We start from the raw sequence: 20694 nt of genomic DNA on the forward strand, positions 1-20694 counted from the left end.
CTCCAACCTATCTCAAAGCTTGATTGACTTTTTTAGGAGAATTTGTTTACGCGTTTGAAACGTTTACGCGTTTGACACCTCTGCATCCTGTTGCTGGACTGTGCGACATCAATGCGTGAAGCTGTCCTCGACTCCCACATGTCAGGAATTTCGAGCACCATGGCCTTGCAGCAACGTTATTCAAGGCTTCGAGTTCGGCTGCTGCGTGGCTTTTCTGTGGAGCCCGCCTCGTTCCCACGTTTGAAGTTTATCGCTTAGATTTAACTTGTCTTTGTTACTTTTCCTTCCGTTTTTTTTTGGATAAATGACTTGCGTCATAAAAGAAGTGGACATGGTATATATTAGCAAAAGCGATTGGGAAAGTATTGAGCAATTTTCTTGTAATTACTCGCTTGAAGTAATCTTGCCAACAACAGCGCGGAATTTTAAACGTGGACAAAACTAAGAGGAACAACACAGGACGAGCGCTTTTTTTTTTCCTCTCCGTTTTGTGCACGTTAAAAATTCCGCGGTGTTCTTCACATGATGACCGATCACCAACTCGACCAAGCGTGCACCCTTCGCTCGAAGCAATTCATAACATTACTAAATGACCAGCCCACAGCAGTAATCCATTACATCATGCATTACAGCAGAAAAGTAATTAAATTGCTGCAATTCCATTACTGCATCCAAGTCTGCTGCGCGTGTGCAATTTCTTGGAAAATTCCTGTAGGGATGATGAATGCCCCATTGTCGCAAAAGTGGTAGAGAAGCCCCAAACTAACTCACGCTTGCGTCATATACGTCTTTATACGTGCACCTCTCATCAACATCCTGCGCTGCCAACAGCAGTGATTTTTGAGGGCGCGGGTTTGATTCACGGCCCCGGCGGCCGCGTTTCGATGGGACGAATTGCAAAGGACACCCGTGCTCTTAGATTTAGGCGCACACTAAAAATCACCAGGTGGTCGAAATTGATACGGAGTCTCCTATTACGGCGTCCCTCTAATCACATCGTGGTTTGGCGCGTAAGACCAAAGCCAACTATTATTATTAATTCCAGTAAAGTGCATTACAGGGCATGCTTGTATGCATTCGTCACCAAACTTATTAGGCACTGAAAAAGCACGAGAATAATGACAAGACGCTTTTGGCCCAACACATGTAAGCTAGAAGGAAGATTGCCTTGCGTGGTACACTCAAACAAAAGAGTAAAGAGGGAGTCTTTTTTTTTTTTGTCCCACAACGATAATCGTCATCTGTCTTGCGTGCCTTTCCTTGCATTATCGTCGCGCGCCCGGCACTTCTGCAGGTCACGAACGGCAAGCGCGTTATCAGCGTGACACCGCATTCTTGATAAAAGAGTGGCGAACACCGAGTTTTCAAGAAAGGAAAACGCTAGCAAGGTCAGATGACGATTATTGTTGTGGGGAAAAAATGTGCCCTTTTTACTCGACCTTTTCTTAGAGTGTATAAATGTATTGCTTCAAAATGGACGGCTGGGGCTGGTTGGTATCTTCGAAACAATTTGTCCTGCAGTGTCTTGTGCCCCATTTTTAGCGGTGATTGTGTGCACGTGGTTGTATCTCTCTCTCTCTCTAGCTAAAAAAATCTCTAATCGCAACGACTTCGGTTATCAGGGCATCAGGACGGTCCTAGCGCTTTGTTCACTGATAGGGCACTAACGGTCGCGAAGGCGAAACCACTGCTGGTTGCAATTAGGGCACCCTGTGTAGGTATATGATAAGATTATCTAGGTTAATGTCAAGATTGCCACAGATAGAATACTCTATACAGGGGTATTCTTTTGATGTTCCGAACAAAACAGAAAGGATGAGAGGGGTTTCTTAATGACTGCTACAGGGGAAGTGCCGCTCCAGATAAGTACGGTGAAAAACGAAGCGATAAGAACAGTGCTCGATAGATATATAAATACGCGACCCACACAACAACGCTCAGGTTCGAATGTGTTCTTCTAGCGTGAGTTGCACAGGCAGTGTTTGTTCCCGGGCCGAAAACGTTCCTTACAGCTCATAAGACGACTACGTTTAATGAATGTTCACTTCTCTCTCGACTAAATGGCCGGCGAGGGCAGAGTCAACGTGCCACGTCTCCCCGTAAGTTGAACAAACGACGCAGTACAGACATTTGTTTCATTTTACGCAGGCAGCTGTGTTTAGTGTGGGCGACATTTAGTCAAATCCGGGTGTAAGCATGCTCGATCATGCCTGTTCAGACCTCGCGACGTGCGAAGCTCGCTTAAGATCGTAAATGTTTAGAGGGCATTACTGCTAGTCAGTCCAGATAGCACAATAGTTATACCTGTCAGCTACGCGTAGATGTTGGAAATTTCGCTCTTTCTATTTCTTTGAATAACACTCGCCTATCGTCACATCGCATGTCCCGTTTTTTTTTTCTTTTTTTAGGAGCACTCGTTTGTACTTTTGGTCTCTTGATGTAACCTTTTTCGTACATGGCCAAGCGCGATTCGTTTGCAAACAAATAGTTCTTGATATCGAAAATGCCGTTCGTCGGTCGCCCTTCATTCTTCTTTCTGTATACCGAATCCTAACGCGACGTACGTCACACTTCAGGATGAAAGGTTTCAGTCGAAGGATGTTTTCAAGTGCATACGCCACGCATGCGTTCAGCAAGGTTTTGCGAATGCGCAGTGTGCGTCGCTGTTTTGGTGCACTGCAACACGCACAGGGGTGGTCAAAAGTTCGCAGGCCGCTCTCCCATGTAATTCTACGGCAGCGTGGCCTGCGAACTTTTGAACACCCCTGCACATATCCTAATTTCAAGCGACAAGCCCTTGCGATAACAGCACCTTGCCTTATCGAAAAATTTGTAGTTTACTACATAGAGGAAAAAAACAGGTATATGACAATCTCTAGCCAGCTGTCGGTGTGCGGTTAATTTCAGTGCAAGTGGACTTTAACTTGCTTTAACAATGAGCATTGTTTGCGGTACGCTTTGCGAATAACCATCTTGAGCAATTTTGTTCATCAGCGCCTACGCCTTGTGTTCCTTCTGGCCGTCTTCGTGAAGTGTGCGCTATTTTTCCTTATGACGCTTCGCGAAAGAACGGCTGAATCAGCAGCGCTCGTAGCTAAAACCTCGGTCGGTGAACGAGCCCGGAAGAGTGAGTCATCCTCATGACGTCATATCTCAAGACACAACTGGCAAGTAAGTACACTCATGGCAGCCATATGGTTTGAACTAATTGGATGAGTTGGTACAGATGCATAATAAGAGCGCGCTGGCACAATGCAGAAATAAAAGGAAGAACACAGCTGTTATTGTGTTGTTGCCTTCTTTCCATTGTACTTTTTAGGAGTTGGCTCGCCAGGTTCTTAAGCTGGGGCAATGTCCCGCGCCGTAAGCGTAACCTTAGTTCCAGAGGCGACCGCTACAGGCGCAGCTCGCGCGAAAGAGAAGCCTTCTTCCTGTTGTTCTTCGAGCGCCTTGATGATGACATTAACGCAGGAAAAACCACATTTCCTCGATTTCTTCGACCACACGTTCGGCCACAGCTGCAAGGTCTGCGACCGCTTGTGGTTCGACAACAACCTGACCACAATCGCCACTATAACAACGTGTGACGTCTTCACATGATGGTAGATGACTTGTACGGAGCATTCACGATTTACCCGATTACCTCCGAGCCAGCTCCTCAATCATCACTCACTTCGTGGATATGGCGTGATTTTTTTTTTTTTGCCATTGAGGTGTCAGTGAAGCAAGCTATCCCGCAACAAATTTTCTATTTACCTTCGTTATTTCTCGCGTCAACCTTTTGGAACTCGTCTTTACCGGGCAATTGGTCCGACGTCGTACCCTAACGTCGTACCAACAAAGTAAAGCATATAGGCTTTCTTATATTACTTATTAACGTATGAATGTATTCGAGGGTGTGAGCGGCCCTTCAGACACACACGTGTACTACGTATAGAGGACCTAAAGCGCACATCCAGTGTGCGTGTCTCTTCCTTCTGGGATTGCTTATTTGCGCTTGTTCAGATGCGCAAGTTCAGCTGCCACAAACTAGGCCAAATTTCTGCGTTGGATAGCCTACGTATGTGTTTCGCATCCGACTGCCTTACCTTGCCACGACTCCACACATACCCACCTTGCTCTACGCTACTCTGTGAGCATGGAAGCCGGCTTGAGAACCTCTACGTCAGGTCGACCTTTCAGTGTTTACTCAATGGGTTATGTTCCTCTTTCCGAAAAGCCACGGTGTCTCTTTATGTATTTTTTTGTCCTTTTCCTATTATGTTTTGCGACATTTCGCAGCTGTCAAGAGATGCAGCGAACCATAGCCCCGACTTGCACAAGCCATATCCCTGGTGTTTCACGGTTGTTTGCAGCGTTGTACTCTCCTGCCACTTCTCACTCACGCTATGGCTTTTAGAAAACGACACGCCAGCGCCGCGTCGTCGAATACCGCTTGCGCAAGAACGCGCAAGCGGTATTCGACGACGCGGCTCCCTCCTCGTCGCTTATAAAGCGGCTTGTCGCGTGCGGCACAGCTTGAATTCTCGCGAGGGGATCGGCGCATACGCGCGAGACGAGCAACAGTGCAAATAAGGAAAAAGTGCCTGGAGTAAACGATAGCGCGTCCGCGCGCCGTTCAGGTATTGTAGCAACGTATAAAGCGCATTGCTATCCGCCGCTCTCTGCAGGGCACCTTTCTTGGCAGCGCGTAGCTTCCGCGAAAAAAAAAAAAACGAGTGAGAGGGAGAGAGGCACGTAGCTGAGAGGCCGTGCGATCGCCGGCTCGCGTTATTCGCAGACGCTCCAATAACGGCGGCTGCGGAAGAGGCTGCGGCCAGCGTATCCAGGGGTTTCGGAACAACGGTTACATCGTATTCGTCGTCATGACCGTACGGTACTTTCACCCGGCCGACTATGGCGTGCTGGTAGCCGTGATGGGCCTTTCGTCCTTCATCGGCGTCTACTTCGCATGGAAGGACCGCCGCAGCACCAACAACAAGGAGTTCCTCGTGGGGAATAGACAGTTACAGGTAAGCGAGGATTTCGTAACATGCGCTTGCACGCAAAGCTAACTTGTTTCATGATGCGTAAAACGTGTGTTCTTTGCTTTCTTCGTTTTTTTTTTTTCGTGATTTAAACCGATTTCCTTTGGTGCCGCCTTTAGCGGAAGACGCGAGACCATTTTAATTGACGTAGAACAATGTTTATCTTAGGATTTCATGTTTTCGGCGTTTATTCTCGGTGACTTGGGCTGATGATCGGTGGCACTCACTTCGTACGTTAAAAAGTGGTCGTTGTCAGCGTCTGTGTTACTTATTCCCGGCCTACCTTACGCTTTACGCATTTCTTCTAACTTAAATAAAGTGCTAGTTTGTTGACGACATTTTTTTAATATACAACAGCTCGACCACACGAAGTAACATATCATCGCGTGTGGAAGTTTAGCGATTTCGCCATGACCTTTCCTTTTTTTTTTCGAGTAACAACAACATGAACACAAAGCAACAAGATCCAAACGCATGTGACGTTTGTGTCGTTTCTTTCCCTATAGGTGTTGTCATCAATCTTGAAGTGTCTACCTATTATATCTTATATCAATTCCGTCTTATGTATCAGCGAAACCACATAATTTTTCGACCCCACAGAGGCCCGTGCTAACACCTGCATTGTACCAAGAGCGAAAATTCAGCGCTGCTTTCCGCAACTCGTGGTTTACCAGAAATGTTGCGCTGTGAGCGTTGAAGGCCCTGACATGTACTTTCATTTGTAGGTGCTTTAGAAGCGCAATACCCGCTAAAAAATTGTAAAAATAGCGTTGATTCCAGCGAATTCGTCTTTCAATCGAAATATGCAGTTGGTACTTCGTATATATCATCGCGATGTTGAACTTCAGGTACCATGGCTACAGGTCACGAAATACCACTGACCTGTAGCTGTTCGGCCTCATTGACCCTTGTGCAGTAAAACACCATATTCACCATCATCGTGGTTAGGCGCCCTCATGCGTGTGTTCATGCATGCGTGCTTGTCTCTTTGCCTGTTCTATAAGTTTGTTTGAGGCCCGTGTACTTAGATTCAGGTGCACGTTAAGGAACCGAGGTGGTCGAAATTTCCGGAGCCCTCCACTACGGCGTCTCTCAGAATCATATCGTGGTTTTGGGACGTTAAACCCCAGCCATTATTATAATTATTATTATGTTCTATAAGTTTCAACTGAGGGTCACTATTAATAAATCCGTTACCCTGCCCGCATCACTGAGTTTCTGACAGACAAGGCTTGTCTCGAAGCTCTGCCTTCTTTATAGACCATCAGACGTTTACAGACCATCAAAAACAGGATAGACAGTGAGCACAAGGCGAACGCTGTTCTGCCGCCCTTCCTGTCCGTGTTTGTTTTTATTACACTATAAACGTACGGCCTCGTGGGTGAGCTCTGCTAGAAATAACGTGTGGCTGAGGCAATATGTTCTTGATCTTTGCTCCGCTCTCTCTATGGCTTTTCTGGAACATACGTATCACGATGCGGTGCTTGTATAGTCGCCATAGGGCTCTCTAGCAGAGGAGCCTTGTTATGATAGAACGAAGCACTAATTCAAAAGCACAGGCACCTGTGTATTTTTTTTTAGAAGCTATTCAGACGGAGGGAGATGGTGCTATGGGACGTCCTTCTGTACATGTACACCCAGGCGTATGTTTGATTCTGAAAAAAAAAAAAGTTTATTTTTTTAAAAGAGGAAAAAAGGGGAGGCTAACCAGGGCGCAAAATCAAGTTTGCTACCCTATAATAAGGAACGATTGAATATTTGATTTATTGAAGGAAAGATTACTTTTAAGGGCTCGTTTTTTCTTTGTTATACACAATATTAATGAGAACTAACAGACAGCAGTGCCAAGGAAGGTATAGGGGGTGTTATTTGTAGTAATTAGAATATAAATGTGAAGAAAGTAAAGTGGACGAAAAGATAACTTGCCGCCGACAGGGACCTGTTAGTTCTCATTAATATTGCTGTCTGTTAGTTCTCATTAATATTGTGTATAACAAAGAAAAAACGAGCCCTTAAAAGTAATCTTTCCTTCATTCATAGCGAGGGTCTCGTTATGGCAGACTTGATGCCTTCAGGTAGTATGCGAGGGATTATTGGTCAGCTGCCTGCTCGTAAATAGATCACGTGCTACGTGACGCCAAAATAGGCAGAAAAAGAGTGTTCCACACTCGCCGCCATGGCTGCGACTGGCGCTGACTAACACTCCTAAGTTTAAATCCACATATATACCCTATAAAGTGGACGGGGAGATGACCGCCGCTGTAGCTCAGTGGTAGAGCATCGGACGCGTTATTCGAAGGTCGCAGGTTCGGTCCCTGCCGGCCGCAAGTTATCTTTTCCTCCACTTTACTTTCTTCACATTTATATTCTAATTACTACAAATAGCATCCCCTATACTTTCCTTGGCATTGCTCTCTGTTAGTTCTCATTAATATCTGTTTTACTGATACATATATATACTTCAGACCAACATTTTAGCCCTAGTCTGTAGCCACTTTCTATCTATCTATCTCTCTATCTATCTGTCTATCTATCTATCTATCTATCTATCTATCTATCTATCTATCTATCTATCTATCTATCTATCTATCTATCTATCTATCTATCTATCTATATATCTATCTATCTATCTATCTATCTATCTATCTATCTATCTAGCCGCCTACGACTGTGTGCTCTCCTGGTCGCTTAGTTAATCGAATGTACACCAAAACTGCTATGGCGTAACATGACTGTATGACGAACATGAATGACAAGTCATAACATGAAAATCATGACACGCATGTCATGTACAGCATGGTTTACATATGCCACGCTCATGGTGCGCTGGTGCCCGTTTCGCTAGCTTGATATACACCAAAATTGGTATCTTGCGACGTGACTGTGTGACTAACATAAATGACACGAGTTAACATGAAAATCATGACACGCATGTCATGTACAGCATGACTTACGTGCCACGCTCATGTTGCGCTGGCGGCCGTTTCGCTAGCTTGATCTACCCCGAAATTGGTATTGCGTGACGTGACTGTGTGACGAACATAAATAACACGAGTTAACATGAAAATCATGACACGCATGTCATGTACAGCATGACTACGTGCCACGCTTATGGTGCACTGGTGGCCGTTTCGCTAGCTTTATATACACCAAAATTAGTATCTTGCGACGTGACTGTGTAACGAACATAAATAACACGAGTTAACATGAAAATCATGACATGCATGTCATGCACAGCATGACTTACGTGCCACGCTCATGGGGCGCTGGCGGCCGTTTCGCTAGCTTGATCTATCCCGAAATTGGTATTGTGCGACGTGACTGTGTGACGAACATAAAAACACGAGTTAACATGAAAATCATGACACGCATGTCATGTACAGCATGACTTACGTGCCACGCTCATGGGGCGCTGGCGGCCGTTTCGCTAGCTTGATCTACCCCGGAATTGGTATTGCGCGACGTGACTGTGTGACGAACATAAAAACACGAGTTAACATGAAAATCATGACACGCATGTCATGTACAGCATGACTTACGTGCCACGCTCATGGGGCGCTGGCGGCCGTTTCGCTAGCGTGATCTATCCCGAAATTGGTATTGTGCGACGGGACGGTGTGAGGAACATAAAAACACGAGTTAACATGAAAATCATGACACGCATGTCATGTACAGCATGACTTGCATGTCATGTACAGCATGACTTGCGTGCCACGCTCATGGTGCACTGGTGGCCGTTTCGCTAGCTTTATATACACAAAAATTGGTATCTTGCGACGTGACTGTGTAACGAACGTAAATAACACGAGTTAACATGAAAATCATGACACGCATGTCATGTACAGCATGACTACGTGCCACGCTTATGGTGCACTGGTGGCCGTTTCGCTAGCTTTATATACACCAAAATTAGTATCTTGCGACGTGACTGTGTAACGAACATAAATAACACGAGTTAACATGAAAATCATGACATGCATGTCATGCACAGCATGACTTACGTGCCACGCTCATGGGGCGCTGGCGGCCGTTTCGCTAGCTTGATCTATCCCGAAATTGGTATTGTGCGACGTGACTGTGTGACGAACATAAAAACACGAGTTAACATGAAAATCATGACACGCATGTCATGTACAGCATGACTTACGTGCCACGCTCATGGTGCGCTGGCGGTCGTTTCGCTAGCTTGATATACACCAAAATTGGTATCTTCCGACGTGACTGTGTGACGATCATAAAAGCACGAGCTAACATGAAAATCATGACACGCATGTCATGTACAGCATGACTTACGTGCCACGCTCATGGGGCGCTGGCGGCCGTTTCGCTAGCTTAATCTATCCCGAAATTGGTATTGTGCGACGGGACGGTGTGAGGAACATAAAAACACGAGTTAACATGAAAATCATGACACGCATGTCATGTACAGCATGACTTACGTGCCACGCTCATGGTGCTCTGGCGGCCGTTTCGCTAGCTTGATATACACCAAGATTGGTATCTTCCGACGTGACTGTGTGACGAATATAAATAACATGAGTTAACATGAAAATAATGACACGCATGGCATGTACAGCATGACTTACGTGCCACGCTCATGGGGCGCTGGCGGTCGTTTCGCTAGCTTGATATACACCAAAATTGGTATCTTCCGACGTGACTGTGTAACGAACATAAATAACACGAGTTAACATGAAAATCATGACACGCATGTCATGTACAGCATGACTTACGTGCCACGCTCATGGCGCGCTGGCGGCCGTTTCGCTAGCTTGATCTATCCCGAAATTGGTATTGTGCGACGGGACGGTGTGAGGAACATAAAAACACGAGTTAACATGAAAATCATGACACGCATGTCATGTACAGCATGACTTGCGTGCCACGCTCATGGTGCACTGGTGGCCGTTTCGCTAGCTTGATCTATCCCGAAATTGGTATTGTGCGACGTGACTGTGTGACGAACATAAATAACACGAGTTAACATGAAAATCATGACACGCATGTCATGTACAGTATGACTTACGTGCCACGCTCATGGGGCGCTGGCGGTCGTTTCGCTAGCTTGATATACACCAAAATTGGTATCTTCCGACGTGACTGTGTGACGAACATAAATAACACGAGTTAACATGAAAATCATGACACGCATGTCATGTACAGCATGACTTACGTGCCACGCTCATGGGGCGCTGGCGGTCGTTTCGCTAGCTTGATATACACAAAAATTGGTATCTTCCGACGTGACTGTGTGACGAACATAAATAACACGAGTTAACATGAAAATCATGACACGCATGTCATGTACAGCATGACTTACGTGCTACACTCATGGTGCGCTGGCGGCCGTTTCGCTAGCTTGATATAAACCAAAATTAGTATCTTGCGACGTGACTGTGTGACGAACATAAATAACACGAGTTAACATGAAAATCATGACACGCATGTCATGTACAGCATGACTTACGTGCCACGCTCATGGTGCGCTGGCGGTCGTTTCGCTAGCTTGATATACACCAAAATTGGTATCTTCCGACGTGACTGTGTGACGAACATAAATAACAGGAGTTAACGTGAAAACCATGACACGCATTTTCCTTAGTGACATACAAGACGATGTATGCAGCTCTTTGCTGGCTGCTTCGCATTACATCGATTCCCACAATGCGTGGGATCTGCCGACTTTTGTTGCTGTTTTCTTTTGTTAAGGTAGGCTTTTTTTTTTCTTCTCTTCGTAAGAGCACTATTGTCACCAGAGCAATCTCACGGATATATAATGTAATAGAGTTCCTGGCTTGACACAATGTCATTCACGCGACAACTATTGTTAATCAGCCTAAGCGAATAGAATAAGTCTCAGTTGTGCAGATAGTTGGCACTGAAGTTTAATGCATCTTCGACGTCAACTAGGCTCATTACTTTAAGTGCGTACTCTATTACTGTCCATAACACAGCTAATGCTACCGAAAAAAGAATCGTATAGGAAACTTGCACGGCATACTTTTTCACGGGCCTATTTCACTGCCACGAAGGTCGAACGTGAATAAGAACAGCTGTAAAAACCTGCTTTGTTTTTGTATAGTACCTCGCGCTAAGAATAAAGCATGTTGACTGCGAAGTGACGGCGACAACAATCGCGATTATTCTTACTGCTCTCGCATTGTTTCCTTCCTAAGAACACTTAAATAAAACGAAGATTGTTGCTTTGTTTCAGTAAGTCCCATTCGCACGCTCTCCCCATGCTCTCCCCTTCGCAGAAACATGCCTGCACGAACACTTGCGCTTACTGACTGGTACCGTTAAAAGGGATGTTACATATAGCTTTTTGTTTTTAATCCTGAATATATCATCTACGAATACTGTGGTAAAATAGCACGTTTAAACCGTGCTAACACCGTCAGCAATTACACTCTTAAGAAGAAAAAAACAATACCCGTTACTCTTTTTTGGCGAGTTCTGACTTGCCACATATGTAACTCTCTTTAAATATAAACGCTAACTCTCTTTCAGAGAGTCATGACTCTCCGAAAAAGAGTTAACAACTGTATTTAACGAGTGTTAGATATGTGGCAAGTCAGCACTATCCAAAACGAATAACGGGTAACCACGTTCTTAGAGTGCATATATTGTCGCGTAGCACTTTCTGTAGAGTATGTGATGTGCTTGCGTCACTCTATGACAAGCGTTTACGCAATTTCTCTATTATTTATGTTTATGACTATTTATATTGTCCTTTCTTGCGTGTTTTCAGCTACAATTTGGGGATACCGGGCTCATCAGTAGTCAATTGCTTCATACTGTCGCAAAAAAAAAAAAAGGCTGCATTACACTTTAAACAAATCTTGCACGGCGAAAAGCGCGTAAACATTTGACGTAGATCGTCGTTCAAGCCTAATCACAGAGCTGTAATAATCAATGTACTTACAGGGCAATGACTGCACTGAAAATAGCGGTCTTACATACTGCAGGCCGCAATAAATATTAAACGACTCAAAGCGTCAACGAGATTCGCGGTATTACCGTAACGCGATACTGTGGAACGTGAACGAAGCCTTTGCTTGGCCCCCGGCTATTCTTAACCCAGTTATATTCAACGCAGTTGTACTTAAGTTACAAGGGCTAATTACAGGTTGCCGCTGCGACGATCTCAGTGAAATAGATTCTTAGAAGCGAAAACGGCATTTTATCGAGTGACGCAATCGTATATCTTTGCCTTGCGTGCGATGAAATCTCACGCGCTTCCTGTAATGTACTGTTATCACTGCAGGCAAAATAGAGCATGCGGAAATAGCTACATTGCTTCCGGTTGTTCCAATTGTCATTGCTTGGAAAGGGGCGCTTTCTTTGGGCGAAGCGTACCAGCAAAAAGAGCTTGTGGAGCCTCCAGCGTTTGTACACCTGGAATTGTCGGGAAAAAGTCGGTATTTACAAAAAGTTCGTGCTCTAGTAAAGTTTTATTTAAGGGAGAAAAAAAAAACATTAGCAAAGGCCTTCAAGAAATCGGAAAAAAAAAGAGCTCTTACGAACAAGAATATTTGTGAATTCGTACCTTGGTGCATCATTAAAGTCGCCACGGGTTACCTTATCACTCCTGTCTCATCAAAGTAGCCCTCGTCTTGTTTTTATCTGGTAAGCAAAAACAAAAACGAGTGTTATTCTTATCTTTCGGTCAACCCTGACCCCAGTGCATGGTAGCAACCCGGATACATAATGTTCCGGCTAACATACCCGCCTTCCGCATGTCGTTTATCTCTCTAAGTCATTGCGCCAGCTCAACCGGGCTTAAAGCAATGAATGAGACACGAGACTGTTTTTCCGAACTTGTCAAATTGTCTGATCGCAGCTCTTAAAGCATTCATTGGGCAGCCAAGTAATTGACATATAGAGAAATTTGACCTTAAGTTGTTGCATGATTCACAAAATTATTTGTCCGAAGAGTCGAATGCTTGTTGCTACGAAAGGATCCTTTCACCTTTAGCGTCTGTAAGATCAGTACCAATTAGCCCGAACTCGGTGCATGCTTTCACCTTTCTCGTGGAACAGATCTTGTCAGAAGAGCGTTAAACGAGTGTTTAAACATCGAGAGATTATTTATGAGTATATTAAAACCAGAGGTAAATGTAATCTTCCCATCAATCACTATGACTTAAACAGGCGGTAAAGAAAAAGGAAAGCTTTCTTTTTCGGTATTAGGAACTTGCCCTTTCTCGAATATCAAAGGCCCCGCTTTTGCAACGAGACGATGATATGCAAGGGATCGAGAAGACGAGATAAAAACAAAAGGAAATTACAGGAGACGACGTCGCCTTGACATTCCCGCACATACTCGCCGTGACGTCAGAGATGCTGACGGCGTCTGCTCAGGCCGACATATATATTTTTTTGTTATCGGTAAAAATGAATTAAGCTACCTGCTAAGGGAGCGATAGACATGACATAGCAAAATTTCAGGAAATCTTACGGAGCCAATGTGGGCAAAATACGGGGGGAGGGGGAATGAAATTACGACCTTCATTTTCTCTTCTAATTGAGTATATGATGGCCAAATTATCCGCAAGGGCACAAATGCAGCCCTGTTGGTTAGACATCATCTTCATCTGCACTTCATCTGCCCACATAACTTTCTGCCTCTCCCTCGCGCGCTTGCCTTCTCTTGTAATCCAGTCTCCTACTGACCAGCGGTTATCTTGCCGACACGCTACATGTTCTACCCGTGCCGAAGCACAAATATGAGTGTGGGGGGACGTGGTCGAAGTTTCACCGCAGCGACCCCACCCCATAGGTCGAGTACAAAGGACAACATGCTTCCCAATAAATGAAAAAAAAATTGAAACGTAGCGATGAAGTGCTTCCCACAATGTCCTGCCCTCGGTCCCTGGCTTTCTGGCAGTAAAGATGGGAAGTAAGCAGTTCAATGCAACATCGTGAACCTTCGGCCACCATTATCGTCAAAAGCCTGCGTGGCCATAACCCTGCTTTTTAAGCAATAACGGGACAGGTCCCATTGAGTAAACGTATGGGGCAGACTTCTGTCCCCCCCCCTCGTGCGCACTCCAGTGGAAGCACAGAAATCTAAAGGGCCGTATTAACGTGGCCGTTGTTGTCGTTCTCACTGTGTCACAGAAGTCGCCGCAGTTTCTTTTTTTTTTCATTAACAAATAAGCGTTTCCTTTACGAGTAGACCATGCACAGCACGTCGCTGGGTTAATTCGCAAGAAGGTCGTTAGTGCTGGCCCGGTATTTCAGTCGCGATGAAAGGAAACCAGATTGCTGGGTCACTTTGCGTCCTTTCTACTGCATGCCGCCGGTGACACAGGTGTCCGCAATCGAACAAGAGCAGGTGCTCTCATTACGGCCCGCTATTGAAACAGCGCCTGCACTCGCTCCTGTGTAGCTCCCAATGCGCACTCATAGTGTACTCCTTTCGCCGATTGTTTGCGCAGGTGTTTCCGGTGACAATGTCAATGATGGCGAGCTTTCTGTCGGCGGTCGCTATACTGGGCGTGCCTTCGGAGAGCTTCATGCACGGCTCCCAGTACATGATCAACTTCATCGGCATCGTCGTCGGCATCATTTTGGCAGTCCATGTGTTTCTGCCCGTGTTCTACGAGATTGACATGATCAGTGTCAATCAGGTGGGGACTATTCTAGTACACTATAGTGGGGACCGTGTTTCACTGCTTCAAGTCATACACAACACAGGCCTTGTAGTATACATATAATACACACATACACATAAAGCATTATTCCTTAAAGAAAAATAGGCGTTTTACAGCTTCAACCCGACCGCAATAGCAAAGAGTGACGATGATATTTCAATATCGTATACTATAAATAAAGGCTGCTGCATTCTTATTTTACTTTAATTGTAAGCAAGAATCATTTTCACACGCGCTGCTCATTTTAGTATCCCGCATGCTCGTTTTGTGTCTCTTGTAGCGGTTACCTGCAGCTCCTTGAAGGGCCCCTCACCAGGTGATATAACGAATTTTAGTTAGACATTGGAAGTTGTTGCGAGCCCAATAAAGAGCATTACGCCACAAGAATGTTTCTAATCGGTCCCTTAGAAGCTGAGAAAAACCATTTGTAGCGGCGCGAAACCATGATGCGGGGAGGCGAGCTGCAAATCCTTACCGCTCGCCCCGTGGAGCCTTCGCAAACCAAATCCCTTCCCTGCCCTCGTCGGCAGGCGAGCAGAATTATCACATAACGCATACGCATGAACACGTCATGCGCACAAAATGTCACGAGCGCATGACGTGCCCGAACCAACCCGTGCCCCCGAGACGTGAGCGGTGTTGTGGCGGCGTTCTTTGCGCTTCATCTCTGCAAGTTACGCCGAATGCGCCCTCGCCGATCACTTGGCTTTCAACCTATTACTGAGCACGAAAGCTGCAACATTTGTACGGACGCGAGACTAGCGGTGTGTCTCATGAACATCTAGTTAGACGCGGGAGGATAAGTTAGCCTAATGAGCGCTGGAACGCGGTAGAAAATTAGTTTTGTTGTAAAGGGTGGCGTCTGCACGATATGCACGATGCGCAAAGCACGAGAACACGAACGCGTGCGAAACGGAGGTACATTAGTCTCGAATCTCGCTGCGATTCGCAGTAAAAATCAAAAAAGAAAACGCACACATTCCGTTTGTGTGTTTTATTATTGCTCTGAAGTTTTATTCATCCATTCAAGCAACAAATTACACAAACTACACGTCGTGTCAAATAATTATCGCAGTTTCACGTGCTACTGTTGGCTACGTCAGAGCACAGTCGTCTACGTAGAGGAGCAACGTCACAGCACTACCATCTACGTAGGGCCATTCCACCATGTACGTCATCCCCTCATTCTCTGGGCGCGCGGCCGCGAGAAGAAGGGCAAGCAGCATTCAGCTTTAAATTTGACCCATTTACGCGGCGCTTAGCGTTGCAAATTTTGGCAGACGTAATCGTGAACGCCCAGTGCATGCATTGCGCTCATCAGCTCAAAATTGTCAAACCTGGTGAGGGGCCCTTCAAGGACTTGGATCATGCAGCCTGGAAGAAGTGTCTGGCAAATAAAATGCATTGAATTGAATTAACCATCAACATCGGATTGACTAGCATTAAACTTTTTGTTATGAACAGCAGTGCCTATGCAGGTTTTCAAAGGAGCAATTGATCGGACATGTCTATGCCATGTTAGGGTGGGCGTCTAGGCGTGTTGGTTGAGCGTGATTCGAGGTAAAATGCGCAAAGACGACGACGGACAAGGACACACACGCACACGCGCGTACACATATATGTCTGTGCTTTATACATCACGTCTGACTTCCACTGATAAACGAAACATGAAGCCGTAATTTTTTACAGCGCTAAGGATCAGTTACGGCACTACTGACCTGGCTCTTTCTCATGCAGTACCTGGAGAAGAGGTTCAACTCTGTGCTCATCCGCAAGCTTACATCTTTGATGACTACGATCCAACTGGTATAGTTCTTGCTTAATTTTTAAACGCCCGTTCGCACACATTCCCACATTATTTCATTTTTGTACATTTCAGTGTTTCTACATGGGAGTAGTGCTGTACGCTCCGTCGCTTGCGCTTGGGTCGGGTGAGTGACGTACCTTTGGTTAACACTTAGTGAAACGAAATTCCGAACACATTAGCCTAAAATCGTGCTCGTTAAGCGCACAATGAGGCAGTCTTTAGCACCTTTAACGTCTTCGTACGGTATTTATTTATTCATTTATTTATTTATTTATTTATTTATTTATTTATTTACCACGCCTGGCTAAGCTTTTTCAGGTCTGAGTGCAACTCAAGTCACTGATACAATCACTTTTCAAGTCAGCTTTTATTACTGATTTGCAAATTAAGAACACGAAAATCTGTTTTTCGAATAACATACTTAAACGCCAGCAGCAGCATCTCCATGTATGTCTTCCTTGCGCGGACAAAGTAGCCATATCCTTATGTTAGGTACTGTAAAAACTGCTTTTGTTCGCATGAACACAGAGATAAAGCTGCAAAACAACCTTGTTAGTGGGTCAAGTGTCCACGGTCATCATTTCAAGGTCATTACATAGTGTCCGAAAGGAATTCCGCGGTTTGTTTTCATTGTCTGTTGCTTTCATTCAGTACTTTCATACAGTGCCACGTATAAAGTACCTTCATGCAATGCTTTCATAAAGCGCTTTCATAAAATAATTTCATATAGAGTGTCGCGTGCTCTATGACGAACACGTGAAGTCATCGATTCCTAGCTGCAATTGAGAAGGGTTGTTGTCGGTGTGGAATCTAACGTGCAAGGTCTGTCAGGTGTACTACCATTTCCCGCTGATCCTCGGAAGAATGAGATATTGCCTGTATTGAAAACCGTGCTTTTTCTTCCCATGCAGTGACAGGACTTCCTGTGTGGCTCTCCATCTTACTGAACGGTGGTGTTTGCGCCTTTTACACGGCAATTGTGAGTGCTGACATCTCTCTCTCTCTCTCTTCAGTTATCGCGACATAAAATTTAATGCTGTCGCGCCTTATAAGAACAAGCTTTCATAATCAAATACGCGAATCGGTGAAATCATCACTCGCTGGTGAAATAATAATTCTCTGAAAACAACTCCAAAGCTGCATTGTAGAAAGTTATTTATTTATTTGATTTGCATACAAAGATACACAAGGACACAGAGAAAAGAGGGAGAGAGCAAGCTGGCAACTGCTACATAGATGGGCACAACGCCTGCCTGCTCTTTCGGGAGGAGACAGAGGAAAGGAAGTTAGGAGGAGAGAAACAGGAAAGAAGATAGGAAAGTAAAGAGAAAAAAAAATTCACGAAGACTTGCATAAGAATAGGTAAAAACACACACACAAAAAAAGAAAAGAAAAGCTTTTAAACAGATGGCCAGATCTGTTTGGTCCAAAAATGTCAGCAGAGCTCGGTGGGCTTGGTCGCGTTGGAAAATTGACCTCAGACAATTTCGCTACGTTTGCTAGAACCAAAGTCTAAAAAAAAAGAGAATACCACTCTGGTCGACATCCTAGTTTGTGCACGTGCTGCCAACAATATCGCGCGGAAACTCAAACTCAATGGCTTATCGCGGCGCCCGGTTGGTCTAGTGCAAAAGTCAACGTGCTTCACAATGGATGAAAAAATGAAAATGAAGCAGTGACGTACTTCTCACCATGGCCTGGCTTTCCGGGAGTAAAGACAGGAAGTAAACAGTACTTGGAAGTTCATTCACTGACGTCTGCTGCGACTTGGAATGCTGCAGCTGTAAGAGCATCAATGACGAAAGCATTCATATCTCACAGGGAGGGATCAAGGCCGTCGTCTGGACCGACGTGATACAGATGGTGTTGATGGTTTCTGGGCTGCTCATCGTCTTGATTCAGGTAAGAACACTTCCACTGAAACAATCCGAACACAAGCACGTATCGAGCGTGCGCAGTTCAATAAAGCTGATGAAAGCGCATCTAACACCGAGAACTTCATTTTCAGCAAATTTTGGGGAATTCCGCCCACCAAAAGCTGTGTCAAACAGCTTGGAAGCGTCTAAGGGGAACAGAACAGAACAGAAACACTTTATTGAAACATAAGTTATTCTTTTAGGGGGAGCCTTAGTGATTGAACCCTTAATGAACCCTTAATGATTGTTCTACGTATACGGGTGTTTGGCGTTCTGTTCGCTTCGAAATTACGCTCGCAGCGTGCTGGGCTCGGACCGCGTATACAATAAACACCGCATGCAAAAATTAGGCGATCAAGCACAGTTCGGTGTCATACACTCCTCGCCACTGTTACATTGCAAACCGAACATGAAAGTTAAAACTGCTTTCCTTACATGCAGGGCTTAATTATGACTGGTGGACCTGCGCCAGTTATTGAAGCCGTGGACAAGCATGGACTACTGGAGTTTTTTGAGTAGGTGTATGATACATTACGATTCTCGTCTAACAAAAACTTCGCCCTTGTATGCTAATCAGAGCGAGCGTTGCGTCAAAGATGGAGAAGTCTTCGTCGGATGTACCAGGGGTCAGTCAGCCTACTGTTCTTAGTAATATTTTTCGCCGCCACTATTGGCATATACGAACGCTTCAGAGCAGGGTTGCCAGGTTTGGCTACATTGCGTCAATTTGGCTACTTTTCTAGTCCGGCGGTGGCAGAAAAACGTCGTGGCTACTCGGCTACTTCTTGGCCAATTTTTTCTTCCCTCGACTGGAGCCAAATTATGAATGTCTGATGAAGCCCGCAACCGTTGGCGTTCGAGAATGTGATGCCAAAACATAGCGCCCAAGCTGTCTTTCCTGCTCCCAAATTTGAATTAGTCGTCTGCACTATGAAAAAGCAAATGTTTTCGGATGCATGGCTGGAATTCTGGGAAAACTTTCGCATGGGGCCTGAATTTTCACACTGATCATTGCTGAACGCGACTTTAAACCGAAGTTGGAAGCGAACACACTAACAGCAAGCGTTCCGTATTCCGCATCGAGGGCGCTCTGCACACAACCACATTACGAATCGCATGTCCGACTAACTGCTTGCGTCGTTTCTTGGAATTAGGTAGGGGCTGCGACTGAGGAATACTAACTGCTCAGATTTCGTCATCAATCAAGAAATGTTCATGAAAGTTCATCTGGGAAGCACGCGTCGGCTATCTCGGGATAATGCCGCGTACTGCGCAGTTTAAAGGAGCAGACGGCGCGTTGCCCCTGTGGCTGACCCGAAGGATGGATGCGAAGCCGGGCAGCTAAGCCGCGGCAGCAGCTATCGGCCAAAGCGAGTGGCAGTGTCCATCCAGATAGCCGGTGCACGTAGTTCCCACAAAATGAATTCTACAATGTGTGAATGAATCACAGCAACTTTTTTAGCACACTCATGTTGTGGTCGTTTTACAGCGAAAGCTGTTATGAGATCATTTCACCGGCCGTTTTTGGTGCCGTAGTTGTCCGCCGCCGCCGCCGCCGGTGTGCGTAACCAGTATCGCTCGAAATAAGAAAAAAAAACGAAATAAGAAAAAATTCCAGGATGGAACGAGGTTCGAACCTGGGCCCTCTGCGTGGGAGCCTAGTATTCAACCTCTGAGCCATGCCGTTTTTTTTTTTGCTTTATTGCCTGCTTCCAGACATAAACCACATCACAAACACATAGAATAAATAACATCAAATGTTGTCCGTCCTACTGGACAGACCTCAATTTTAAAATTCCTTGAGCACTGTCAAGGGTTCCACTCTCGATAACCACTCACGTACAATCTCCTGAGTTTTCTGCAATTCAACAAATTTCGACATACACTCTCGAAAGTACATTCTTGCGGGCCTTGCATCTGGATCGCGGTGAAATCCTGCCATACGAGCCCGCCATAGACAGTGGAGGCCGGTTAACATTATTAAGTCTAACGGCAATCCATTCTCATTATCTATTGGGAGAAACCTGATACCGTATTGATCTAACGGGAATTCCTTCTTGATTGTCCTCTGTAGTACATCCCAAAAGTACACGCCCTCCCAGCAATGTAAGAAAACATGGTCAATAGTTTCTGGCTTATTACAGATAAGGCAGTCTGAGCCCCAAGGTAAGAAAAAACCACGCTCCTCAAGGAATACCTTGACATGCAATGTGCCTGTGTGAAGCTTAAAGAAGAAGGACTTCGTGGAAGGCGCCACTTGCATTCTTTTAACCCTTTTTAGCACG

At 45.2% G+C, this 20694-nt stretch overlaps 1 protein-coding gene across 1 annotated transcript in view; it reads left to right on the top strand.

Annotated features, from left to right (window-relative positions):
- The window catches only part of LOC119393337 (sodium-coupled monocarboxylate transporter 2), a 49754-nt gene that overhangs the window by 4534 nt on the left and 24526 nt on the right, over positions 1–20694 (top strand). The window contains exons 2-8 of the mRNA XM_037660308.2: positions 4781–5012; positions 14471–14662; positions 16424–16492; positions 16566–16617; positions 17405–17472; positions 18315–18395; positions 18851–18924. Coding sequence (XP_037516236.1) covers positions 4866–5012; positions 14471–14662; positions 16424–16492; positions 16566–16617; positions 17405–17472; positions 18315–18395; positions 18851–18924 — 683 coding nt within the window. The 5' untranslated portion in view covers positions 4781–4865. The remainder of the gene's footprint in view (positions 1–4780; positions 5013–14470; positions 14663–16423; positions 16493–16565; positions 16618–17404; positions 17473–18314; positions 18396–18850; positions 18925–20694) is intronic.

The sequence above is a fragment of the Rhipicephalus sanguineus genome, chromosome 5, assembly GCF_013339695.2.
Source record: "Rhipicephalus sanguineus isolate Rsan-2018 chromosome 5, BIME_Rsan_1.4, whole genome shotgun sequence".
Lineage (NCBI taxonomy): Eukaryota > Metazoa > Arthropoda > Arachnida > Ixodida > Ixodidae > Rhipicephalus > Rhipicephalus sanguineus.